This window comes from Oryzias latipes, chromosome 10 (genome assembly GCF_002234675.1).
Source record: "Oryzias latipes chromosome 10, ASM223467v1".
In the NCBI taxonomy this organism is placed as follows: domain Eukaryota; kingdom Metazoa; phylum Chordata; class Actinopteri; order Beloniformes; family Adrianichthyidae; genus Oryzias; species Oryzias latipes.
In genome coordinates this window covers 29,407,833-29,435,336 of record NC_019868.2, presented here as the reverse complement: position 1 = coordinate 29,435,336, position 27,504 = coordinate 29,407,833, and the positions used below count along the sequence as shown (strand labels likewise).

The 27,504-nt window shown below is 46.4% G+C and overlaps 2 protein-coding genes across 3 annotated transcripts; both read right to left on the bottom strand.

The window, feature by feature from the left end:
* Nucleotides 1-292: 292 nt before the first annotated feature.
* On the bottom strand, nt 293-17,095 carry LOC101174513 (protocadherin-12). 2 transcript variants are annotated; one of them, XM_023959416.1, is made up of 5 exons: nt 13,928-17,095; nt 5,981-6,072; nt 5,601-5,752; nt 2,087-2,254; nt 293-1,991 (listed from the first exon to the last, which is right to left on the bottom strand). In XM_023959416.1, the coding sequence occupies exons 1-5, from the start codon at nt 16,790-16,792 to the stop codon at nt 1,750-1,752; spliced, it is 3,519 nt and encodes a 1,172-aa protein (XP_023815184.1). In that variant the 5' UTR covers nt 16,793-17,095; the 3' UTR covers nt 293-1,749. The 2 variants fall into 2 exon arrangements, with proteins under 2 accessions (XP_023815184.1, XP_023815185.1); XM_023959417.1 differs by having other exon boundaries at nt 5,981-6,069.
* A 5,311-nt stretch (nt 17,096-22,406) lies between these two features.
* On the bottom strand, nt 22,407-25,667 carry gm2a (GM2 ganglioside activator). The gene is made up of 4 exons (XM_004073683.4): nt 25,485-25,667; nt 24,420-24,572; nt 23,334-23,516; nt 22,407-23,266 (listed from the first exon to the last, which is right to left on the bottom strand). The coding sequence occupies exons 1-4, from the start codon at nt 25,581-25,583 to the stop codon at nt 23,111-23,113; spliced, it is 591 nt and encodes a 196-aa protein (XP_004073731.1). The 5' UTR covers nt 25,584-25,667; the 3' UTR covers nt 22,407-23,110.
* Between the last annotated feature and the right edge of the window lie 1,837 nt (nt 25,668-27,504).

Below are 27,504 nucleotides of genomic sequence, written 5' to 3'. Positions count from 1 at the left end.
TCAGAAAAAAACTAAAACTGGACTCTGTCAATACTCGACTCGTCTGTGTGTCATTTCAATAAAGTTATGGTGAGTTTGAAAAATGTTTTTGCTCTTTTCTCAGGTCAACAATGGCTGTAGTCTTTTGTCAGATCCAGAATCGATTGGCTGTTTTGGACCAAACTGTCGGTTACTCTGTGATTTCATCATTCGGTCCCGGCAGGACGTCTGACTGGACCTCCGAGCAGGATGAAGTTTTCAAAAGGATCTCAGATCAACCAACCATTAAAGAAGGGGGCGGAGTCAGGCAATAAAACACTTTTTTGTTTTATTTTTTCTTTTAATCAGTTCAGAGATTATTCATTTTTTATTTTACTTTTAAGATTTTATTGAAAATTCTACAAAATAACTCAAAAGTTGTTTTTTTTGTAACTGTACAAAGTGCTGCTTGAAGCAGAAAAAAACAGCTTTGACATTGAAAAAACGTATTTTTACACAATCAAGACCGGCTGAACCAACAGAAACAGGACGATTCAGGTCTGTGGAAATGAAAAGAAGTGAGTTTTCCACCACAGACGTATTTTTGCAGCTCCCCAAAAAGCGGATCTGAAGGATTCTGAAAGTAGAAGGCACCACTTCATGCCTTCAAAAGGATTAAGACACGTTTCATTTGGTCAAAGTTGCTCCAAAAGTGGAAGCGGTTTCTGTCTGACAGGAAAACCTCTAGAGCGTAGTCCATCCTGTGGACCTATAAAAGAGAACATGGTTCTGGTTCTGGACGTTTAGTTTCCTGAGAGATCTTTGTCTCCTTGGTAGATTAAACTGACCACGTGACCCTAATTCTGGCTGTTTTTATGATATTGCCTTCTTATCATGAGAGTCAATAGTGGTGAGTTTAAGCGCTGGGTCTTTAGTTTTTCACTGTTTTTCCTCCCTTTTTTGGCATAAACTCCAAACTCTGCAACCAATTTCATCACCAAACACTCGTCTTCCCCGAACACAAGTCCAAGAACGACGAAAGCAACTGAAGGATGGGGAGTTTGCCCCCAAACCTCCATGTTTGATTAGCCTCTTCTCCATCCCCAGGTCCCATTGCCATGGAAACCAACCCCAACCATGAAGACCTTTGGGTAACCCTCATCACATCAGAACATGGACAAAAGCTTTCTCAACAACGTGACTTTCTACCTTCACAAAGAACCAAAGCTGCAGAGCCGTCGAGCCTTCGGCTCATTCTGGACGTCCCAAACCTTCAGCAGATGTTCTGCTGTGAAGTTCTGACCCACCAGAACTTTAAGGGACTTAACACATTTCCTGCCTTCGGAACACAGAACACATGTGGAACAACGACCCTGAGGAAATGTGGGCCAAACGAAGACTTTGATGAAGAGATTCAGAGATCTGTGACGGCGTTTAAATCACCGTGATGTTAAACCAAAATAAAAATGACAGAAGACAAAAGAAACGAGTCAAACACGGACGAGAGAAAAGGAGGAGGAGCCAGAGTCTGGCTTTGTTCTGAAGGTCCAGTGTCGTCCTGAACAGTGCAGTTCTACAGAATAACAAACGTCTTCACGTTTCTCATCGAATGGATGAAAGAAGCTGAACTTCTGCTCCTGAGGATGAACACCTGAACATCTTCAGGGCGTGAAGGAGGCCGCTCTGCAGGTCAGAGGTCAATTTTTAGAACCAGCTGACAGAGTCTCAGGTGTGTGATACATCAGGTGTGCCCCCCCTGTCGGGTCAAATGCAGCAGAAATCTCTCGTCTCTCAGTCGTGTGGAGCAGGTTTGTGGGGGGGACGTGAATGCGTCGCCCCGTCTGCCCGCCTGTCGCTTGCCGCCGCCGCATCCAGGCCCACGGAGCGGCGGTACGCCGCTGACAGCCGGTACAGCACGTCGGGCCGGGGGCCCGGGTGGGCGTCGGCCTTCTGGGTCATCAGCATCTCAAACAGCGTGCTGACCTCTGACAGAAGAGCTCCGCCCAGTGGGCCGTCCTTCTCTGGAGTTTTTCCTGAAGAGAAGACAAAAAGAAAGCAAACTGTTTCACAGAAAGACGGAAGTATCGTCAACGAGAAAACCGAAATCGAAACTACATTTAATTCTTACCAAAGGTGGAGAAGGAGGAGGAGGAGCTGAGGCCCCCCCGGGCAAGATTGTCGGTCTCAGAGGATGGAGGTTGGTCGGGAACGAACACGTTGTCATGGTAATCTGCTGTCAGGGGGACGGAGAGTCGGGCCATCCAGGACGGGTCGCTGTCCTGCGAGAAGACACCGTCTGCAGACGAACACAGACGGACGTTTACGACTGGGACCTAAAGTCCTCTGACGGGTCACCGCAGAACTTCTGTGGGTTCAGAACACGGTTAGGATAAAGACTTGAGGCGGAAACCTGTAAGAAAAATGGTTCCAGTTCCCATTAAAACAGAAAAAAGACAAGTGATGCTGTTTGTAAAGGTGGACTTCGTATCCCAGAATGCTTTGAGGTTAGAGCATCTTCTTTTTCTAGCTTTTAAATAATGTTGCGACCAAAAATACAGCGTTGCCTAAAATAGTTCCTGCTTTATCTTTTTTGTTAAACTTCAGTCTTAGGCAGACAGATGAATGCAGACTCGAGGATGGCGGCGTGAAACATCAAACATTGACGTCCTCCGTGTTTGTTTTAAACGTCCAGTGTCACCCCGTGTACTGGGATCTTGTGTTGATCACATGACCTTTGCTGGAATGTTCTTGTCGGGATCCAGGCAGGAAAAGACGGGAAGGTTTATCAGGCTGTTGCTGACAGGCTTTTCCTGCCGCCCGCATTAACCAGCGCGTTCATGCCGATCGACCTTCTGGCCTCACGCCGCCTGCAGTGTGACTGTGGGAGGTGTCTGCGCTGCAGGTCAGGGAGGGACTTATTCGACAAAGGTGGGCGATTGCCCGCAGCCCCCAACAAACTCAGGTTTACTTTGACCGTATTTTCTACAACGGGATGCAGGAAAAGCTCCATACCTGAAGCTGACCTTTGACCCGGTTTCAGTCTTCAGCAGGTTTTTTCTCTAGCACACTTCATATGTAAAGTATTAAGTTAATATAAGTGATTTTTAGACTTTTAGATTTCAAGCAAGAAAAATCAAACCTGCAGTTCTTAAAATGACCACCGAAGGCTGGTGGCAGAAGAGAGCCGTTTCTGGTTGGATCCCGTGTTCAAAAGCTTGATTTGACTCGAAAAACAACATATTAACAGTCTGGTTTCCATAATCCTTTCTTCTTTTTGTTGTGCTTTGCTTGTGTGGCCCTGGGATGGACTGGAGAACTGTTCTGGCTCGACCCCCCCCTCCATCCAACCGTAGCTGGGATAGGCTCCAGCAGCCCTGAACAGGAACAAGGTGGTGTAGGAAATGCATAGACGGATCATTTTTGACAGCTTCTATAGAAAGTCTCCCTGCAGACCAGATAATGTTATCTCCACTGTCTTACAGCCAAAATAAAAGTCCCCTCCCATCATCCTCTGCTCTGTGGTCAAAGCCTACCCAGTCGCCTTTTAATCAGGAGCAACCCCGCCCCCCTCCCCATTGCTGAGAGCTCAGAGCTTGTGGCCCGCCTGGCGTATTTTCACAAATAGGATTTTTTTTGTCTGTTCTCCATCATCAGAAGAACATTAAAAACTCAGAAAGTACAGTTTTCTCCGTTTTCATCTCTGCCCCCACACAAGAGATCAAATATTTTTACTTTGGCGACTAAAACCTTGTGGTCTCCTTCATCTAACCGCAACCAGATGGAGGCTTTAAGACTCAATCTGACACACAAAGGGTTGCCCTGCACATAAGCTCCTCCCCTTTCCTTCCTTTGTTGAGTTTTTTTTTTTTAACCAAAAAGAATTCTCCTAAATGTGTAAAGTTTGAGTTAACTCTTTAGAGATGCATGACTGATGTTAGGAGTTCTGTAGAGCAGAGCTGCTGATAGCAGGCGTGATCTCAGAGCCGTGTTCTCGGGTCATCAAAGCTTCAGCTCTCTGGCTGTCCGTCCTCAGGTGGGAGTTATTTTACGGCCTTCAGGCTAGAAGCTGAGACCAGCGCCACCCAAAAACTCCCCTCACGCTTTTGTCTTTGTCTTCTCCGTCCTTCAGAATGTCTGTTTGGCTGCTTTCATCGGATGGTAAACCCCCATGTTTGCCCCACATCTCCAACCGCCACAATACCAGGAAGACGCAGCTCAGCACACCTACTGTACGCCGGCGGACGCTGGACAAACAAGCCTCGCAGAGCTGAACAATGCCAGTGGGACGGCGCTGTGGCAGCTCAGAGTGCGCGGTTAAACTTCGTAGAGGGCAGTGGTCACGGTTCAACGGTGACAAATCACAGCATTTTTTTACGACCGTCTTCCTGTCGGGACGAGGGAGAAGGCTCCGTCAGCTGTGACTTCCACCAAAACATCACTCTGGGAAAATGTTGGACTCCCTTAACGGTGTCGACAACAAATTATAGCACCTAAGAGGAGCATTAAAAATGGATCCTCACACATAAATAAATAACAATTTAAAAAATTGATCGTATCGAGAGAGAAAATTCATTAAAATGATAATTTTTAAGAAAGATAATCTTCTCTGGCTTCTTGGCAGCTGGTCAAACAGCAAAAGGTTTTGTCTTCAGCTCCTTTTCCTTCATCATAACAGAAAACTCCACCAAGAGGGATTCTGAATTTCTAAAGTGCCTAGGATAACACAAGGGTTACTGCAGTTCCAGCGGATTCTGAAGCAGAGAAGAGCAGCAGCATAAAAAGCAGCTAAAACACGTTACTAACAAAAATTTTGCTTTTCTCCACGTCAGAATCCACTGTGCTATCCTAGGCCCTTTAACGTTGGGAGGTGGGTCATCTAGACCCACTAGACAGTGCTCTGAACCTTTTTTCTTCAATGATTTGTGATCTTCACTGGTGTCCATGGATTACATGAAATCTTTCCACCTTTATCCACCTTTGTCATGGTAGGGAGAACACGTCAAAGTAAGGGTGGGGTCATCTAAGATAGCACAAGGGTTAATTGCGTAAATAGGTCGACTCTCTACAGTATTTTTAAAGAGCGCCGGCGACATTTCTGGTGTTAAAAGGTTAAAGTCGTAGTTTGCTGTTGCACCAACAGTTAAGTCAGCCATAAATCCAACACTACACAGCAGCTCCGTAAAAACCACATGTCTTGACCTTTGACACCAGAGGTGTCGCCCTTTGACCTAGCGTGACTCTATGACAGCAATGCTATAAGCGTCTTTTCATATTGGCAGTGCAACAGTTCACACTTTGCTAACGTCAAAGCCGCTTTTCTCCTCTTCAGAATCCGCTGAAATCACGGTAATTGTAGAAACGGTTGATGAGTTGCGGAACTCCAAAGAATGTCAACCCCGGAGCTGAAGCTCTGCCGATAAAGGGTTAACGTCTTTGTGGTGAGCTTGTTCTTTGGGAAACCAAATCTGCGCTGCAGACATCGCTGACGCTTTAACATCAAACATCCAAGCGGTTGGACTCGACACCATAAACACGTCCAATTATCAAGAAAAGTTCATTGAAGCTTCTTGAGGTGTTGGTAAGTTCAGACACCTGCTATTGGGTTTGTTCCACCAGTGTGACGTCGTGGGGGGGTTCTTTACCAGGGTTGTTCAGCAGGTTGTGAAGCCCCTCCTCAATTTGTGGGTCAATGGGCGACTCTCGTCCCGGTTCCCAGTCCACGTCTCCAGCCTCGCTCTCGCCATGTCCGCTGTCTTTGGTGCTCTGCCAGTCCGAGCCGTCCTGACCTCCATATCTGTGGAGAGACGGAACGACGACAAGGTTCCAGTCTGACACAAACAGCTTCTATCAGCAACTCAACCACAAACGTCACGCCCTGAAATGAATGGCTGATGCTCTGCGACGTAGAACTTTACTTTTAGTTGGCAAAAACCCAAATGCCTCAGAACCAAAGACTCTTGGAAGCTGCTGACTTGATCGGAGCGAACATCTACAGTAGGATGATTGTAGAAGAAGCACACACCTGCCGCTGCGATGGGAGTACTTATTCCCACGAAAGTTGGGTCTGGGCTGCAGCTGACCCTGCCGGAGGAGGGACAAGAGCTGGGAGATCTGCTGCAAGGAAGAAGAGGAGGGATGCAGGTGAGTCCTCCTCTTTGACTGAGTCTCTTTGAAAGAACTAAACTGCACTCTTCACGTTAAGGACACTCTGATGATCGGGGTAAAAAGGTGGTCGTCCGGGGTTCTGCATGACTTTTCTCCTGCCAGCGGTTCCTCGTCAGGATTAACACAACACCGGTTTTACCTTCTGCTGCTCCAAACCCCTGAGTCCTCAGGGCTGTCCAACAGGATCAGCAGGTTTGAAGGGTTTTCATAAAAACTGGACATCAGAACCTGTACTGCCTCAACACCAAACATAAGGCTAAGGATCGATAGGTATCAGTTGGTTAATGTAAATGGACATTCCTCTCATTGCACTCGAGTTAGCTACGGAGTCCCACAGGGCTCAGTTTTAGGACCCATTCTGTTCATGCTTTATATGCTACCCCTAGAAAAAACCTAATCAAGAAACAGCATTAATGTTCACTGTTATGCAGATGACACACAGTTGTATTTATCTATTAAACCTGACCAGAATGAAAATGTAGAGAAACTGAATGCCTGGTCTCTGCAGGTCTTTACAGGTCTCTTCAGGTCTTTACGGGTCTCTTCAGGTCTCTACAGGTCTTTACAGGTTTCTACAGGTCTTTACAGGTCTCTACAGGTCTGTACAGGTCTCTACAGGTCTCTGCATGTCTTTACAGGTTTCTACAGGTCTTTTTACAGGTCTCTGCAGGTCTCTTTGGGTCTTTACAGGTCTCTGTAGGTCTCTTTGGGTCTTTACAGGTCTCTGTAGTTCAGGATGAGAAGGACAACTCTTAAGTATTTTAGTTTTTGTGTTTGGTTGTGAGAACAAAGAGATGCTTCGTCTCACTGCTGCTCAACTTTCTGCTGACGGCTCTTTTTTACAGCAAATCCACACTGACACACAGAAAATACACAAAAACCCACACTCCAAGGTAAGTGTGCACTGATGTGGATTTGACTTTGTGTGTTTTTGCATGAGGATACTGCTGCTGCAGGGACAGGAAACGGCCTCGACGTAGAAGCCTATTCTTCTCTGGACGGCTTCCTTCCAGGATGGATGGATGTGTGTGTTAGTGTGTTGAGGTGAACATTAAGCGCCGCTCCCTTAAGCCGCCCTGCAGACTTTTCCTCTGTGACCTCGGGGGTGTGGGGGGTGGCATGTGGATCTCAGTGAGGGCCAACGGGGCCGGCTGTTAAGGCCCGGGCCAAAAAGCCTCTTCCTCCCTTTGGTGGGACTCACGTGAGCATCTGCCGGCTCTTTGTTCTCCGTTTGGCACCGAGGCTGTTTTTAGGATGGTAGGAATTTGAGCGTAAACGTCCGGCTCTGGTAAAATCAGATTTCCTCAACCTCAATATATAAATATGATGATTAAAAATGATCAAAAGATATTTCTGAAGCTAAAGACTCCAGTGAACATCAGAGATCCTAAAACATGGCTGTGAACAGGATAGAACAAAAACAGAAATGAGGAGGACTCGTCCAGGAGGTCTGACCTCACTGGACCTCACTGGACTAGGTCAAAGGTCATAAGTCAAACATGGATCCCTGCAAAGTTCAAGACAGAAGTAAACTAACCTGTAACCTGACCTGTGTACTGACCTGTAAACTGACCTCTAAACTGACCGTAACCTAACCTGTAAACTGACCTGTAACCTAACCTGTAAACTCACCTTTAACCTGACCTGTAAACTCACCTGTAAACTCACCTGTAAACTCACCTGTAAACTGACCTGTAAACTAACCTGTGAACTCACCTGTAAACTGACTTCTAAACTGACCTCTGAACTGACCTGTAAACTAACCTGTAAACTGACCTGTAAACTGACCGTAACCTAACCTGTAAACTGACCTGTAACCTAACCTGTAAACTCACCTTTAACCTGACCTGTAAACTCACCTGTAAACTCACCTGTAAACTCACCTGTAAACTGACCTGTAAACTAACATGTAAACTGACCTGTAAACTGACCTGTAAACTAACCTGTAAACTTACCTGTAATCTAACCTGTAGACTGACCTGTAAACTGACCTGTAAACTAACCTGTAACCTGACCTGTAACATGACCTGTAACATGACCTGTAACCTAACCTGTAAACTAACCTGTAAACTGACCTGTAACCTAACCTGTAAACTCACCTTTAACCTGACCTGTAAACTCACCTGTAACCTAACCTGTAAACTGACCTGTAACCTAACCTGTAAACTCACCTTTAACCTGACCTGTAAACTCACCTGTAAACTAACATGTAAACTGACCTGTAAACTGACCTGTAACCTAACCTGTAAACTCACCTTTAACCTGACCTGTAAACTCACCTGTAAACTGACCTGTAAACTGACCTGTAAACTCACCTGTAAACTAATCTGTAAACTGACCTGTAAACTGACCTGTAACCTAACCTGTAGACTGACCTGTAAACTAACCTGTAACCTGACCTGTAACATGACCTGTAACCTAACCTGTAAACTAACCTGTAACCTGACCTGTAAACTGACTTGTAACCTAACATGTAAACTGACCTGTAAACTCACCTGTAAACTCACCTGTAAACTGACCTGAAACCTGACCTGTTACCTGACCTGTAACCTGATCTGTAAACTAACCTGTAACCTGACCTGTAAACTCACCTGTAAACTCACCTGTAAACTGACCTGTAAACTAACCTGTTACCTGACCTGTAACCTGATCTGTAAACTAACCTGTAAACTGACCTGTAAACTGTCCTGTAAACTGACCTGTAACCTGACCTGTAAACTAACCTGTAAACTGACCTGTAAACTCACCTGTAAACTCACCTGTAAACTGACCTGAAACCTGACCTGTTACCTGACCTGTAATCTGACCTGTAAACTAACCTGTAAACTGACCTGAAACCTGACCTGTTACCTGACCTGTAAACTCACCTGTAAACTCACCTGTAAACTCACCTGTAAACTGACCTGAAACCTGACCTGAAACCTGACCTGTAAACTCACCTGTAAACTAACCTGTAAACTGACCTGTAAACTCACCTGTAAACTCACCTGTAAACTCACCTGTAAACTGACCTGAAACCTGACCTGTTACCTGACCTGTAACCTGATCTGTAAACTAACCTGTAACCTGACCTGTAAACTCACCTGTAAACTGACCTGTAAACTGACCTGTAAACAGCAGTAAACCTGACCTGTTACCTGACATGTAAAGTGACCTGAAACCTGGTCTATAACCTGACATAAACCACAAAGCCTCCAAGTCTGCAGAGAACGTGGAACTGCAGTGGATTCTCCCACATCTGTGCGGCAGATCGAGTCAAAAAAAACTGGCCTGTAAACTAACCTGTAAACTGACCTGTAAACTAACCTGTAACCTGACCTGTAACCTGATCTGTAAACTAACCTGTAACCTGACCTGTAAACTAACCTGTAACCTGACCTGTAACCTGATCTGTAAACTAACCTGTAACCTGACCTGTAAACTCACCTGTAAACTGACCTGAAACCTGACCTGTAAACTGACCTGAAACCTGACCTGTTACCTGATCTGTAAACTGACCAGTAACCTAACCTGTAAACTGACCTGTAAACTAACCTGTAACCTGAACTGTAAACTAACCTGTAACCTGACCTGTTACCTGACCTGTAACCTAACCTGTAAACTCACCTGTAAACTGACCTGAAACCTGACCTGTTACCTCACCTGTAAACTCACCTGTAAACTCACCTTTAAACTGACCTGTAAACTGACCTGAAACATGACCTGTTACCTGATCTATAACTGACCTGTAACCTAACCTGTAACCTGACCTGTAACCTTACCTGTAAACTCACCTGTAACCTAACCTGTAAACTAAGCTGTAAACTAAGCTGTAAACTAACCTGTAACCTGACCTGTAAACTGACCTGTAAACTAACCTGTAAACTAACCTGTAAACTGACCTGTAAACTAACCTGTAAACTGACCTGTAAACTAACCTGTATCCTGACCTGTAAACTAACCTGTAAACTAACCTGTAAACTAACCTGTAATCTAACCTGTAAACTAAACTGTAAACTGACCTGTAAACTGACCTGTAAACTAACCTGTATCCTGACCTGTATCCTGACCTGTAAACTAACCTGTAAACTAACCTGTAAACTGAGCTGTAAACTAACCTGTAACCTGATCTGTAAACTAACCTGTAAACTAACCTGTGAACTAACCTGTAAACTGACCTGTAAACTAACCTGTAACCTGACCTGTACCCTGACCTGTAAACTCACCAGTAAACTGACCTGAAACCTGACCTGTTACCTGACCTGTAAACTAACCTGTAATCTGTCCTGTAAACTAACCTGTAAACTCACCTGTAAACTCACCTTTAAACTAACCTGTAACCTGACCTGTAAACTCACCTTTAACCTGACCTGTAAACTCACCTGTAAACTCACCTGTAAACTCACCTGTAAACTGACCTGTAAACTAACATGTAAACTGACCTGTAAACTGACCTGTAAACTAACCTGTAAACTTACCTGTAATCTAACCTGTAGACTGACCTGTAAACTGACCTGTAAAATAACCTGTAACCTGACCTGTAACATGACCTGTAACCTAACCTGTAAACTAACCTGTAAACTGACCTGTAACCTAACCTGTAAACTCACCTTTAACCTGACCTGTAAACTCACCTGTAACCTAACCTGTAAACTGACCTGTAACCTAACCTGTAAACTCACCTTTAACCTGACCTGTAAACTCACCTGTAAACTAACATGTAAACTGACCTGTAAACTGACCTGTAACCTAACCTGTAAACTCACCTTTAACCTGACCTGTAAACTCACCTGTAAACTGACCTGTAAACTGACCTGTAAACTCACCTGTAAACTAATCTGTAAACTGACCTGTAAACTGACCTGTAACCTAACCTGTAGACTGACCTGTAAACTAACCTGTAACCTGACCTGTAACATGACCTGTAACCTAACCTGTAAACTAACCTGTAACCTGACCTGTAAACTGACTTGTAACCTAACATGTAAACTGACCTGTAAACTCACCTGTAAACTCACCTGTAAACTGACCTGAAACCTGACCTGTTACCTGACCTGTAACCTGATCTGTAAACTAACCTGTAACCTGACCTGTAAACTCACCTGTAAACTGACCTGTAAACTGACCTGTAAACTAACCTGTTACCTGACCTGTAACCTGATCTGTAAACTAACCTGTAAACTGACCTGTAAACTGTCCTGTAAACTGACCTGTAACCTGACCTGTAAACTAACCTGTAAACTGACCTGTAAACTGACCTGTAAACTCACCTGTAAACTCACCTGTAAACTGACCTGAAACCTGACCTGTTACCTGACCTGTAATCTGACCTGTAAACTAACCTGTAAACTGACCTGAAACCTGACCTGTTACCTGACCTGTAAACTCACCTGTAAACTCACCTGTAAACTCACCTGTAAACTGACCTGAAACCTGACCTGAAACCTGACCTGTAAACTCACCTGTAAACTAACCTGTAAACTGACCTGTAACCTGACCTGTAAACTCACCTGTAAACTCACCTGTAAACTGACCTGAAACCTGACCTGTTACCTGACCTGTAACCTGATCTGTAAACTAACCTGTAACCTGACCTGTAAACTCACCTGTAAACTGACCTGTAAACTGACCTGTAAACAGCAGTAAACCTGACCTGTTACCTGACATGTAAAGTGACCTGAAACCTGGTCTATAACCTGACATAAACCACAAAGCCTCCAAGTCTGCAGAGAACGTGGAACTGCAGTGGATTCTCCCACATCTGTGCGGCAGATCGAGTCAAAAAAAACTGGCCTGTAAACTAACCTGTAAACTGACCTGTAAACTAACCTGTAACCTGACCTGTAACCTGATCTGTAAACTAACCTGTAACCTGACCTGTAAACTAACCTGTAACCTGACCTGTAACCTGATCTGTAAACTAACCTGTAACCTGACCTGTAAACTCACCTGTAAACTGACCTGAAACCTGACCTGTAAACTGACCTGAAACCTGACCTGTTACCTGATCTGTAAACTGACCAGTAACCTAACCTGTAAACTGACCTGTAAACTAACCTGTAACCTGAACTGTAAACTAACCTGTAACCTGACCTGTTACCTGACCTGTAACCTAACCTGTAAACTCACCTGTAAACTGACCTGAAACCTGACCTGTTACCTCACCTGTAAACTCACCTGTAAACTCACCTTTAAACTGACCTGTAAACTGACCTGAAACATGACCTGTTACCTGATCTATAACTGACCTGTAACCTAACCTGTAACCTGACCTGTAACCTTACCTGTAAACTCACCTGTAACCTAACCTGTAAACTAAGCTGTAAACTAAGCTGTAAACTAACCTGTAACCTGACCTGTAAACTGACCTGTAAACTAACCTGTAAACTAACCTGTAAACTGACCTGTAAACTAACCTGTAAACTGACCTGTAAACTAACCTGTATCCTGACCTGTAAACTAACCTGTAAACTAACCTGTAATCTAACCTGTAAACTAACCTGTAAACTGACCTGTAAACTGACCTGTAAACTAACCTGTATCCTGACCTGTATCCTGACCTGTAAACTAACCTGTAAACTAACCTGTAAACTGAGCTGTAAACTAACCTGTAACCTGATCTGTAAACTAACCTGTAAACTAACCTGTGAACTAACCTGTAAACTGACCTGTAAACTAACCTGTAACCTGACCTGTACCCTGACCTGTAAACTCACCAGTAAACTGACCTGAAACCTGACCTGTTACCTGACCTGTAAACTAACCTGTAATCTGTCCTGTAAACTAACCTGTAAACTCACCTGTAAACTCACCTTTAAACTAACCTGTAACCTGACCTGTAAACTGACCTGAAACCTGACCTGTTACCTGATATGTAAACTGACCTGTAAACTAACCTGTAAACTGACCTGAAACCTGGTCTATAAGCTGACATAAACCACAAAGCCTCCGAGTCTGCAGAGAATGTTCAACTGCAGTGGATTCTCCCACATCTGTGCGGCAGATCGAGTCAAAACAAACTGGCCTTTTTGAGTTTTTGCTGCATGTGGTGCAGCTGCTTCTCCGTGCAGAGATAACTGGGGGAGGGGGGGGGGTGCTTTGGCGTCCCGCTCGGAGCGGCTCTTTCCCCGCTGGCGTGTTTTTCTTCTCTCCCGCTTCGGCTCAGTGAAAGTGGATTCTGGGTCATCAGTCAGTGACAGAACGGCGAGTCAAAGCGGTGTTAGCTTACACCACAAATACCTCCCAGCTTACTTTGGCTGGTCTCACACAGCCCCCCCACTCACTTCATTATGCCTCTGATATGTGATATTCAGAAATATCCCTGCTTGGGGGGGGTTGTCTCTGTGACATAGTCATGCTGATCCATTGGTATTTACGTGCACACCTCCATCCAACTTCCGCCTGCAGGCGGGAAAGTCTGTAAGGTGAAGGGGGGGGGGCTGTTATCCTTATTCTGTAACGGACTTCCCTTCGAATTAATGTGAAAGCCTGTGGGGGGCAACACTTAATTATCCAACCGCTAACTGTAAGCACATGTCGGAATAAATGTGATCAAACCTTTGAAATGGGAGTAAATGGTGTTTAAATGAGAGCCAGCAGCGGCGCATTAGCTTTAGCGCTGCTGCTGCTGAGGAGAATGTGAATAAGAAGACATTAAAAAACCATCATGATGATAAGTGGAGCCATTAATGACATGGAAAACAGACACATCCATCTCCTCAAACGGCAGGAAAATTGCTCCTCCACGGTTTTCTAGTCTGTAGGAAGATGTGAAAGCGGCTGCATTCTGAGGAAAAACCAGCGAAGGCTGGAAGCAGACTCTCACCTGCACCTCTGGAGAGGCTGAGGAAAGCTCCAGAGAGTCTCCAAACACCATGGAGAGGCGAACCAGGTCACGAAGCATCCGCTGACGCTCTGCATCCTGAGCTGCCGACATCTTGGGCCTCCTCAGAGTCGCCTGAGAGGCTGCGTGCTCCTTCTCTTTTCCTTCAGGTTTGTATCGCTTCAAAGTGCTTGAATGTGAGCCTGAAGATGACGATGATGAAGGGTTTCTGCCTTGGCGGAGGGTGGCGTACGACGTGGCTGGGGTCAGAGGAAAAACCCCGTCAAGCTCAATGTTTCCCGGTTTCCAGAGGCTCTTGCCGTGGTGGGGGTGTTGGTGAAACGCATCCTCGTCTCGGTGGCCCTGGGAACAAAAGTTCCCGCTCGCCGCTGACGGTATGAAGCTATACTGACCCTCAGGTTGCTGGTCTTCTGCCAGAGGGGGTGGAGTCAGCGGCTGGGCCTCGCCGTCATCCTCAGCAGCTTCCTCCTTGCGGCCTCTGATCACGGGGATCAGCTGAATGTCCGACTTTCTGATGCTCTTCTGCGGTCGCCGAGGATGTCGAGTGTAGCTGGACTCCGCCTGTCTGCAGTTGTAGGCCCGGTTGTCCCGTTTGTCTGTCCGGCAGAACGTGGTCACCAAGGCGATGGCTAACAGGAGCAGCAGGCACGTGGAACCCAGACAGATGGCGATCATCATGGTGAAGCTCAGCTGACCTCTGTTGCCTGGTGAGGAGTTTCTGAGGTGGTCCTTCAGATTGATGAAAGCCACCTCCAGAGTCACTGTAGTGTCCAAAGTGGGCGTGCCCATGTCTGTCACTGTAAGGCCCATCCTGAAGCTCCTCCCAATGAGCTCAGTAACATTGGTCGTGTTGACGTACAGCTGCCCTGTGGCTTGGTCCAACCAGAAGAGGCCAAATTGGTTCCCCTCAGTGATGAAGAACTGGAGCTGTCCATTGAGTCCAGAGTCCAGATCTTCTGCTTTAATTGTTGAGGCCAGAAACCCAAATCCCCCCTCTCTGCTGGGGGGATTTATTGGTAAAACGTGGGGGTTTTCCTCAGCCTCGCTCCCAACCTCTGTCACAATCTCCCCCTTGTGGGCGTTGACAGGTATGCTGACAGAGGCCACGCCCTTTCTTGGTTCTGGCTCCTTGATGACAGGGTGGTTATCGTTCACATCCTCGATGTCGATCTGCACAGTGGTGGTTCCTGTCAGCGGTGGGTGTCCGTGATCCACAGCCCCCACAATAAAAGAGTAGCTGCTCCGTTCCTCATAGTCTAGGGGCTGCTGGACACGAATGACGCCAGATCTTGGATGGATGGTAAAGTGTGTGTGACGAATCTCTTCATTTTGGCCTCCGATGTAGTACGAAACTCTACCGTTGAGACCGAGGTCTTCATCGTGGGCCTTCAGCTGGAGGATGCTGTTCTCTGCAGCACTGTTCTCCTTGAGGGTAGCCCTATAAATGTTGGCGGAGAACACTGGGGCATTGTCGTTATCGTCCAGAACAGAAACGCCCAGCTGTTCAACAGAAACCAGCAGTGGAGATCCGTGGTCCTGAGCCAGGAGCGTGACATTGTAGTGCATCACCTTCTCCCGGTCCAGACTGCCATCAGTAACAACCTTGTAAATGTTTCCGTACATCTTTATCAGGCGGAAAGGAACGGAAACGTCCTTAATGGCTAGGCTAACCTCTCCGTTTTTTCTTGAGTCTGCATCGTTAACGGTCACCATGGCGACGAAAGTCCCCACCGGGGCCGTTTCCATCACCGTTGCAGCGTCAGAGGCGTCTGAAGTCCAGGCCGTGTGAATCCTTGGTGCATTGTCGTTCACATCCATCAGCTCCACCTGCACCTTGCAGTGAGCGGGAATGGCGTTGGGGCCGTGATCAACGGCCTGAATGATGACCTCATAGGACGACTGGACCTCGTAATCCAAAGGGGCCTGAACAATCAAATCTCCAGTTTGAGAATCGACATAGAAGCATTTTTGCACTGCCGGCAAATTAAGCTTACTCAGCAGGAAGTCCACCTCTCCGTTGGGACCCAGGTCTGGGTCGGATGCTCGAAGCTTGATGATGGTTGTCCCCAAAGCCGTGTCTTCAGGTATCGTTACAGTGGGATAACTGTCCTCAAACTTGGGGCTGTTGTCATTTGAGTCCTGGATTAAAACACGGATTGAGGTGGTCCCGGATTTTGCGGGGTTTCCTTTATCCCACGCCACCATCGTCAGGTCAAAAGAATCCTGAAGCTCTCTGTCCAGCTCTTTGATGACCACCAGCTCGGCCTGTTTTATCCCAGCTGGAGCGTTCGTCACTTCTAGAACAAAGTGTAGGCTGGTGGACAGGGTGTAAGCCTGGAGTCCGTTGGTTCCGGCGTCTGGATCAACCGCCCGCTCCAAAGGGATTCGCATTCCGAGGCTGGCGGTTTCTGAAATCTCCACCTCTTGCAAAGCGCTGGGGAAGCTGGGACTGTGGTCGTTCAGGTCCATCACCTCGACACGAACCCGCAGGCAGTTCACAGCGCCGCTTTTCCTGTACAGGACGCTGAAGGCCACTTCACACAGGTCTGATCCCCGGCACAGCTGCTCCCTGTCCAGCCGGCCCTGGGTGGAGACCACCCCGTCCCGAGTGCTGACAGAGAACGGAAGGGCTTTCCCCCGCTCCAGCACCTGGAACTCCTCCAGAGAACCACCTTCATCGCTCCGCCGCAGGTCGTCCAGCAGACAGCCGACCTGGGTTCCTGCGGGCTGCTCCTCCCAGACCCGGTACTGGATGGTTATTGGTGAAGACTCCGAGGACAGAGTCTCAGAGGAAAGACTCAGAGGCAGAGCCAGCAGCAACACGACAGGAGTCAAAAGGAATCTCATGTCTGTTGGCTAAACTAACATTTTCTTTTAATTTCAGCATTCAGTCAATTCAATTTTTCAGAAAACGTCTCACTTTGACGGATTAACAATTAAAAATGTCAGTTACAGCCTCATTAAGCCCAAAAGTATAAAATTGTAAAAATCTGCGAGTTTTGTCAAAGCAAACCTCCACATTTCCAGCCTGCAGAGGACACAAACCAACAAACTCACAATTAAAAAATCCTCCTGTCCTTCAGCTGCTGCTGCTGCTGCTGCTGCTGCTGCTGGCGCCCTGCCTCTGAGCTCGGCCTCCTCGACTTTGGGAGGTTAGGGAGTCCTGGGATGTGGGTTTCCACATACCAGCAGAGCTGCAGCCTATCCAGAGGTGGGGGAGGAGGGTGGTATGCAAATGAACCCAGACCCAACACAAAGAGGAGTCCTGCTGCCCCGAGGAGCCTCTGCAGAGCTCTGGAGAGCGTTCACAGAAACATGACACGGCCTGCTGCTCCGTCCAACCCCCCTCCAGGGCTGAGCTTCACAAACTCATCAGCGGCTGCCGCCTGGAGCCGTGAATCCTCTAGAGAATGTGTTGCATCCCAGTGGGACCGCAGCTCAAAGCGGTCGGACATTTACCTGATCTCCATCAGGATGACGTAGACTCCACTGACCCGACAGCAGAACCGGAGCCGCCGTGACGTTTCACCACCAGCTCCTCTCTGCAGTTGTTTTTCTCTCCATAAAGAGGCTGACCTTAATGGGACAAAAGCCACATTCCACTTCCCCAAATATGATTATGGAGCTTCGACCACGAAGCCTCGGCGGTCAAACCGGTTCCTTCAAATGAGTGCAGACGCTCGCTTCTGTGGTTCCTGCTCAACCCAGCCCCGTTTGACGGCAGAGAGATTTTAAATGTGGAAGAAATTCTGGTAGATGGGAAGATCTTGACCTGATCCCCCCCCCCAAATATGTGTTATGCATTCCTGTAGTTAAATGACAGACCCACCCACCCATTTTTTAAACCCACTTGACCTCTTTCGGGGTCACAGGGTTGATTGAGCCTAAGGATGATTACCGTTAAGATTTTTATCTTTTAGTCTCTTAGTTATTTTGCCGTCGCTGGTGACAGCTCAGGAGTTAAAGGGTTAAAGATTTTCAGCATTGATGATAACAATGCTAAAAATGCTAAATTAGGCAAAAAAAACAGGTAACGGCATTTATTCTAAAATGTACCTGTGGCTGCGATCGGATGAAAAGGTTTTGTTTCCTTTTACTTTGTAGTTTTAGAAATACCGTGAGGCGCCGAGGCCTCAACGAAAAACAAAAAAACACCGTTTCTCATGATCATTTTGACCTTTAAGACCAGCTAGTGGGGAAAATTTACGTAAAAAATCTAAAACAGGCGTTTAGAGAAACAAAAATACAGTTTTCTCACATTTTAATTTGTTTTTTTAAAAACTTGAAGAATGTATGTGAAATCTTCATGAATTGATCGCAAACATAGAATTGAAACATAAGATGTTTAATTATAATATATATCGGGAAAAAACTCCAAATAATCATAATAAAAAATTAAATTCCCATTTAAAGGCAAAGAAAAAAGAGAGAAACAAAAATCCATCAATTAAATAATGATAAAAAACACAAAAACAGTTATTACTAAAAAAGAGGGAGAAGGACTGTAAACCTCAGGGCTTCTAAATGTTAAATATTTTTTAAAGTGAAGGGATTTCTAAAGTTAACAAAATAAATACTTCATCCCCAGAATTTATGACTTATAAGACACATAAAGCAGAAGCAGGGAAAGGTTAGAGCTGCTTTCTGGTTCTAAACTCCTGATCCAACCTGCTCTACACTCTGTTCATAATCCTTAACCTCCTGAGACGTCTGTCATCGTCTGTTTCGGTGACCCAGAACCCGAGCCGCCGGCCGTCCGGGCAGAGCAGAGGTCAACCAATCAGGTGAGGTTATCTCCAGAACAAACAGCAGCGACCTCCCGTCTGCAGCAGGCCTGCAACGCCGCGTGTCTCTGCTGAAAGGCTTTCTGCAGACAAACAAACGCTCCGATGAATCCGCCACCTGTACCAAAGCAGCTCCGCCCCCCGCCGCCTCCTCATCTGGTTCACATTATTCACCACAGTTCCTCTGATTTCAGCTGCAGATCCAGACGCAGTAGCTGTTGTTTTGGCTCGCCTCTGCTGTACATCTGCACTTTCTTCTTCTGTGGTGTTCAGGGACACACTGATGTGTGGGAGCTGGCACGGCTTTGAACAGAACATGTTGGATCTTTGGTCTCTAAAAAGGACCAATCAGAGCTTGAGCTGATCTACGAGGGTCTGCAAAGAGACGATGAACAGTTTGAGGCTCCAACTCGCTGAGGAGAAACGTTCAACCCCTTACTAGTGGATCAGAAGTGATGCTGTGGATTTTTGTAGAAACGCGGCCAAAACAAAGGTGACCAAACAGTGAGGGATGCTTTTCTGAGTCTTCCTGTTGACAGTGAGAAACATTTCTGGATCAGGATCATCGTTGATCTGGATGAAGAACTCGGCCAGCGCTGTCGGTCAGAGCTTCATCACCGCCACATCTCCAAGAGTCCGGCAGGAGATCCGATCAGCGTCACATTCAGGCGCGTGTGGACGTCCAGAAACGTCACTGAAGTTCAGCGGTTCCCATCCAAACGTCATCGCTGCCAAAGGTTCTCAATTCCAATATTCTGAAAACACAGAGAGAGAATTGAACAGTATGTTCTGTTCTGCATACGTCTGCTTTACAGCAGGAATGAAGATGGAGAATCTCTGTTTCAGGTTGATTCATCCAGAACCGTTTCTCTGTGTTGGAAAAACGAGAAAAACCTGGAATCTGTTTCTGTTGTTATGCTCTTTATTTGTTATTACAGGGCAGGATGGACAGACAGCATGTTTCTATCAGGAGGTGAGTTTGGTTTATTAGGAGAGAAAGAAAAGAGAAAACATCCAGAAATGATGAAGGTAAAGTTCTCTGATGAGCTGCTGAAGAAACTCTGAGTCTCTGAGAAACGACTGAAAGTCAAAAGTTTCAGAGACGCTTTCATGAGAAATCACATTATGTGGACTGAAGGTAAAGAAATGCTCCACATTCACCTGACTGTGTGTGTACGTGTGTGTGTGTGCGTGTGTGTGGGTTTGTGTGTGTTTGCTCGGCAGGACTTGGTAGATCTACATCCACATGTTGCCTGATAAAGATCAGAGTGAAAGAATGCAAACAGCAGCCTGAGGCCACAAGATAAACAGCATGTGTGTTTGTGTGTGTGGGTGTTTGTGTGGGTGTTTGTGTGTGTGTACATGAAATGTCCTTCCCTGTATTTGACCATCTTAAGTGAGTTAAGCTGCTGTTCCTCCTCGTGGTTTCTGGTCACCGTTTCTTCTGAAAATCGAATCAAAGTTCCTGCAGAAAATGAGAAACGTGATCAAAGGAATCCGTCGTTCCTCACAAACGTTCCCTTCAGGTCCAAATGTCAGTTGTTGACTTCCTGTTGACCCACTGAGCTATGAAGACGTTCTTAAAAACCGAACTATAAATGTGGAGACCTCAGTCTTAAGCCCCTCCCCTTTGACAGCGGTCCACACCCTCTGCTCCACTGACCTTCCAGTCCAGCATCTGGGAGGCGTTCAGCAGAGGAACGGATCAGAACACGCTGGTTTCATGAAGAACCGCGCCGTCAGACCCACCTGACGGATTCAGATGGACGGTCACGTGATCCACCGGGTGTGGAGAGGGCGGGTGTTCTCCGTTACTCGGAACCAAAGACGGGTGAGGGTCTCGGGTTTACATGTATGCAGATGACCTCTGACCTTACCCATCAGGTTCTGTCTGCCCAAAGTGAAGACCACCCCACCCAAGAACAAGACACGCCCCTAAAATGTGAACGTTCGAGCATCACATTCATTCTTTCTGGTTCCTGTCGGGGGGGGGTCACGGCAGCATCATGTGGGGTGGGGGGGGGGGTCTGGCTGGTTACTGTGGTTTCTTCACCTCCTATCCTGCTCCACCTGTCCAGACCTGCAGCTTCACCTGGACTCCATGTTTTTCTGCTGGGACGTCCCATCGGCGGCGCTCAGACCTCAGTCCGTCTCTGAGCTGCTCTGAAGTTTTCACTTTGACTCCAAACTCTGCTGCAGCAGAAAGGTACCCCCCCCCCCCCCCCGCATATGCTAACAGGTTTCCTGTTGCAGGAAGTGTCTGACGGTGAAGGTCAGAGACAGGATGTCCTGCAGAGGAAAGCAGTTGGACTGTTGCACTCTGTTCCATCTGAGAAGACCTTCAACACTTCTGCTTCGTCTCCAATGTGATGATTGTTGTGGTGTTTGTGTTGCTGTTTGTGCATCTTTGTTTGTATCTGCTGTGTTTTTGTTGTTGTCGGGCTGCCTGTCAGCAGGAATCTGCAACTTCCTGTTTGTCCTGAACAGAATCAGTTTGATGAAGTCCGGGATCTCTGTTCCTGTGATTGTGGGTCTGAGTGTGTGTGATTGTGTGTGTGATTGTGAGTGTGATTGTGTGTGTGATTGTGGGGCTGTGTATGATTGTGGGTCTTCCCATGGCAGACGCACTGACCCAGTTAGCAGACAAAGAAGTCAGAAAAACGTTCTTCTGTTGTTTTCGTCTGCAGATAAATGTGTTTTGTGTTCTTCTCCATGAGAATCTTCAGGAAAACATTTGTTTGTTTTCTGATCGTTTGAAGAATTTGTTTTTAAAAAAAGGCAAAAATAGATCCAAATATGGATCCATCAGGCTCCTCCTCCTCATTCAGCCACATGGAGGTTTCTTTTTGTGCGTATCTTTTACCGATCAGCATGTTCCAGTCCTCACGGGGAATTGTCGGTCCTGATGAAAACAGTCCCATTACCTGTGTCACACCTGTGTTCTCCACATCTGACCCCTCCCCTGGGGGACCAGCAGCTACAGATGTGTTTGGGAAGTATTTGGTGGTTCAACCGAGGAGTCCTTGATATTCCCCGACCGAGGATTTGAACTTAAAACCTTCCAGTCTTCGGGCAGACACTCTACCACAAGGCCGCTGGGTTTGTTGCGTGACCTGAACCCGGAGCTTCGTTGTGTTTGGGTTCCTGACGCTCTCCTCCATCATTCAGACCTGCTGCTGCCTGCCCCAGAGCATGATGGGAAGTGCAGAAGAAAAGGTGGAGAATCGCTTCCCCGCTTGTCTCTGATGTTTGGACTTTGGGGAAATGCTGCCACCTGGTGGTGAAGCAGACCTCTGACAAAACGTCTGCATCTTCCTTAAACCCAGCAGACTGGAGTCTTCCTCATGGGGGGGGGGGGGGGGGGGGGGGGGGGGGGGGGGGGGGCTTTTCCATTTTCATGTTTCATTCAAGACGTTTCTCTAAAATTCCAGTGAAACTTTCAGGTTCCGTCAGGGTGAACTGAATCTTTTGGATTTGAATGAAGATAACATTCATGTAGTCTGGTTATAAATCCAAATAATCCTGGAAGACCTGAGTCCTCCTTTGAACTAAATGTTCTGAAAAAACATCAGTTTTTCCCATAAATCTGCAGCAGATTTGAGTTTTTCTTTTAAAACGTCACAGACGTCTGGAAAACCCTGAACTTTAGCGCAAACCAGGAAGAGAAGATGGACAAATGAGATCAAAGAAACTTTATTTCCACTGAAAAAAGGCTTTAACATTAGAGAACAGCAGGAAGTAAACTGTCAAAATAAGAGTTCCTGTTCAAATGTAAGATTTCTGTATAAAAACTGTCTTTGTTCTTCAGAAAATAAACTCTATTGATCAAATTGTGACGGCAGGAATGGAGGTATTGATTAGTCTGAAGGGAAAGTGATGTTAAAACGAGGTTCTGTTCACGACCCTGTTCTGTTTGTGTCCAGAAGAAGGTTCCGGTCCAAACTGAGGATTTTCCACTGATGAAGGAGCCGCCCCTCAGCTTCATCAGCTCTACTGAAGATGCATCAGTCCCTGTCTGGGGTTTTAGGAAGAGGTTCTTCGTGAACAGAACCAGTTTGTGGGTCCGTGAGTTTCAGCTTTTAAGTCCAGCATGTGGTTCAGAGTTTGTGTTGTTCAGAGTTTTCACCAAACAGGCAGCATTTAAAAAAGGAAAACTTTCAGAGATGGCACTTTGATTTCAAAAATAAAAACATCTGACACTTTGACTTTAAAAAAAGGAAACGTTTTCTTTCAGATCTTTTGGACCCGTTTTCCTGAATCTGGAGGATTTCTGCAGGAAACCAGCAAACAGTTAGAACCTGGTTCCTTCAACAAGCTCTGTGTGATTTCCTAAACACCTCTTTTACTCTGAAAGTCGCTCGCCGGGTGCCCGGTCGGCGCCTCAGTCCGAGTGAACGGACAGAGCGACCTCCAAACAGCCCAGCTCCTGGCCCGGGACGCCCAGGACTCCCTGGACCCTGTACTTCCCGTTGGTCAGCCAGTACGGCAGATCCACGTTGGGCAGGTAGAAGTCCGACTGCGGCAGCGAGTACAAACCCTGGGGAGGCAGAAGCGGGTCAGGCGCAGGGAGGGGCGCGGGAGGCGCGTGCGGCGGCGGGACTCACGGCTTTGAAGGGGCAGTGGCAGGGCAGGCCGTAGGTGTGCAGCGGCTCCGGACAGTCCTGCCCGGGCGGGATCAGCTGGTCCAGGAGGTCGCAGGCGTCCGGGTAGTGGCAGCTGCCCAGGTCGTCCAAACATGGGACCTTGACCCAGATCCCAGCCACCTCCTTCTTCAGGGTCACGTTCAGCTGAGGAGGAAGACGAGGCTCAGAGGAGGAAGAGTCCAGAACCAGGCGTGAGTCTTTTACCCGTCTATTGTGGTTCCACCCTTTTATGATGAGCCGCTTTTAGACTAACAAACGTGTCGTTTCCTAGGACGTAGTTTCTGCAGGGCGGGTCTTTTTAAAGAAAACAACGCTTTTCAGTTTCAAAAGGAAGTAAAATTAGCAAAGTTAAAAAGAAGCAAAGGGACTCAAACAGCTGAAGGACGGCTCGTATCACAAGTCGCACGGAAACGTTTTGACAGATTTTTGTGACACAATCAGAAGCTCGCAGAATTACAAGGCAGATTTTTCTATTTTTGAACAAATTCAAGGTTTTAGTTCCACTTACGGTTCTAAAAGGGTCATTTCTTTAGCCCAGGTTAGTTATTTGTGGCTGAGATGCTCCACAAACGGTAAAATAAACCGTTTTCTTTTCATTCCTGCTGATGTCACACTACCTACTACCACATCTGCTGCATCGACACCATCCTACATGGTTCTAGGGGTCTTTTATTTTGAAATGAAGTCATGGGAACCTCTGTCAATTGGTGTAAAATATTTCCTAAAGGCTATTTTCTCTTTGTGTTGCATTTTCCTGGAGGGTGGAGTCAGACTCTGTGGTTCCTGCTCGGTTCGTAATCTACCAAACGTCATCAGATTAGGATTGAAACCGGAACCGCCGGTTCTGCAGGAAAGTTCTTCTCTGGTTCTGAAAACCAACGATGTGTTTACTGTTCTGAAACCAATGAGGACCTGAGCAAAGTTAGAGCTTGAAATGGACAAAGATAAGAAACGCACTAAACGGTTCAGGTTACCGAGGTTTGAGCCTCCAGGGCCTCCATAGGACCAAACTGAAAGACCCGGACAGTTGCCCCTGTGTGAACTCACCGATAACGGAGCGTCCAGTTCCACAGACGTGGACCCGGAGGCGGCGGCGGTCAGCTCCCCTGGGATGGCGATGGGGTCTGGAGACACGGTCAGGCTCTTCAGCAGCGCCGGAGCGTCGGGCTTCCAGCAGTTCTTCCAGTCGAAGTTGGAAACCTGCAGAGAACCGGAGCAGAACTTTGGGTGTGAGGGTGGAGCTGCGGGACCCCCCACCCCCACACAGATCAGGCGGCTCGCCGTCAATGACGCTCATGATTAGTGACGACTCAGCAGATTCTCAGCCATCAGACGTAAAGACTTTGGTCCAGAACCGCTTTGGAACTTCAGGAACCTTTTCTCTCTGAGGCTTCGCCGCCTTTCAGTCTGAACCAGTGAAAACCAGAACCTGCAGCAGGAAGAAGTTCTGGTCTGCAGTCTGCTCTAAAGGTTACCCGCAGGTCCTGCTTCATTTAAGTCAGGAGACTCTGCACCGTTTCTCTTCAACAACCTTTGAAAACGACCAGAAAGACGTTGGACTTCACGTTTTCAGGACAGAGTTCTTCTGCAGAACAAAACAAAAGCGTTTATGAACAAACGTTTCCGGAACCAACCGCAGCGTCGCTGTGGACCCTCAGCGGCTGGACGGCTCCGATGGGGTTCAGACCCGTTCCAGCAGAACCCCAGATAAACCCGGTCTGGACTTTCATCTGGGTTCACATGTAGACGACACATGTATCCTCGTTTTCAGATCACACTAACTCTAGATCAGCTGGAGGTCAGAGGTCACGTCCAGCTGATCTGAAGCTGCATCCTGGTTCCGAGTGAAGAAGTCCTGAGAGCAGATTTCTCTCTTCTGCTGATTCAACACGTAACAGATAAACAAGAGGAGAAAATGAAGCATTTAGGAGGAAAAAAGGTTTAAATCCCTGAAAAATGGTGATCCGGCCACTAAAATAAATTCCTCCTTAATTCTTCTACGTCATAACTTTGTTTAAAACGTTCCTGGTTTAAAGGCGTGAGACGCATAAACGAAACGAAAACAGAAAACACGTTAAAAAAAATTCATCTGCGCATGCGTACTACCCTCACCTGCAGGTTTTTGAATCTCTTCATTCGTAGCGAGTCTCCGTCCACGCGAGTCAGAACCACGGAGAGAACTGCCGCGAGCGCAAGGAGCAGTCTGTGCATCGTGCAGCCGAACAGAACCGAACCGCCGCAGAAATGTCCGTCTTCCGCGCTTCCGTATTTACGATCCACCCAGCCCGTCACGTGACACCTCGGTCATGTGACTTCCGCTCTGAAGCAGAAAACTTTTTTCTTAACTGTTTCAAGCAGGCAAGATAAAAATAAAATAAATGAAAGGTTTTTGTTTAACAACTGAAGGAAGTTCAGGAACATTTGTTTGTCTGGAAACCAGAGTTCTATTCAGAAAATGTAGTTTACAGACGGACCTGAACGTCTCATTTCATCTACGAATAGAAATCTTTGTATAAAAAAAGCAACATTTGATAATGAATTCAGATCAAACAAAGGAAACGGTTTAAGGAACAAAACCGACAATAGATTTAAACAGGAACTCACAGATTCGTGTTTGAATGGGTCACTTCCCTCATCAAAAACATTCAACTGAAGTGGAAAATGTCAACTTGTTTTTATTTTGTAAACTTAAAATGTTCCAATTTAGCCTGAAGAAGTATTCAGTTGGTATACTTCCTGTAGTACACGGTCTAGAACGGGGGTGGGCTAACCACGGCATGCGGCCAAAAGCGGCCCGCCTCCACATTCGGTTATCAGAGACACGTGATTATTTTCAATCTATATGTCAGATCTATGTCAGATCTATGTCGAGCTGCAACAGAAGACAATGGACTTGGACTTTTTTCATGATCACTGGATGAGAGGACTTTAGCACAAACTGTGAGACGAAGACGGGAAGACAGACTATTAATGTTTTGTATTTCATCCGTATTATGTTCCTGACCTTTTCTTTGAAAATCAAAGTTATTTGTTTTTATTAAGTATTTTTTTATTTATGAAGCTTTATTCGTGTAGCACTTTACAACTCCTTCAGGGGAACCAAAGCTCTTCACAATAAGAGAAAGACTGAAGAGTTCAAAATCAGACTCATCAGAGAAGACTAAGAGTTTTTGTGGCCCTCACAAGCAGACGTGTGGGGCCCCCGCTCTAGCATCCATGTGGTGTTGGAAGATTTGTTGATCTTCATTTTCCTGATCGTTCAAACCCTACATGAACGCAGCATTTCTCTATGTTTGGGTTTTGCATCAAATGGCTCTAAAATGAGAACAAAAGCCACAGTTTTTAGATGAAAACTCACAAATGTTCTGTTTTTAAATATATAATGACTTTCTCTAATGAGGTGGATTACCAAAACACTGCAGTCATCTTCGGCCTTCTGTCTAATTTTAGAAGCTTTTGTGGCCCACGAGTCGAAATGGTTGCCCACCCCTGGTGTATTTGTTGCTGTACTAACACTCAAACTTCATACCAGAAACTTCAAGTGTACTACTTTCTGCTACTGGTGTATTACGGAATAGCACAAATATGATCAGGTATATTTGGATAGATTATAAAAGAACCAAAGTGAGATCCTACATTCCTTTAAAAGTGTTTCTTCCTGTGAAACGTTGAACACGGTTGTGTGTTTGTTGGTCCTTCCTAAACCTTTAGTTCTAAAATCAGGCAGGTTTGAACCTGAATTGCATTTTTGTGTAGTTTTGATCTGATTGGAGTTTTTGTCGATTTCAACCAGAAGCAGACGAGTCACAGGATCCTGTTCTCCAGACCTAGAAACCAGTTTCCATGTTCATGATGAAGGTTGGATGTTCCGGATTCTTCCTCAGCCATCAGCATAAAAACACGTCACATGTGCACAGACTTCTGATCAGGTTTTGCTTTTGCTGGTTTCACTTTTGAACGCTGATAGAAGGTCATGACTGGAGGACTGCAGGAAAACGAAAACAATACAACAGAACCAAACTTTCTGGATTAGAAAAAAAAACTTTGCTTTTTGTTTTTGGAGTCAAACCTTTGGTTTTAGTCACAGACATCTGAGGGTGCAGCTCCACAAAATAGCTGTTTGCCCGCAAAA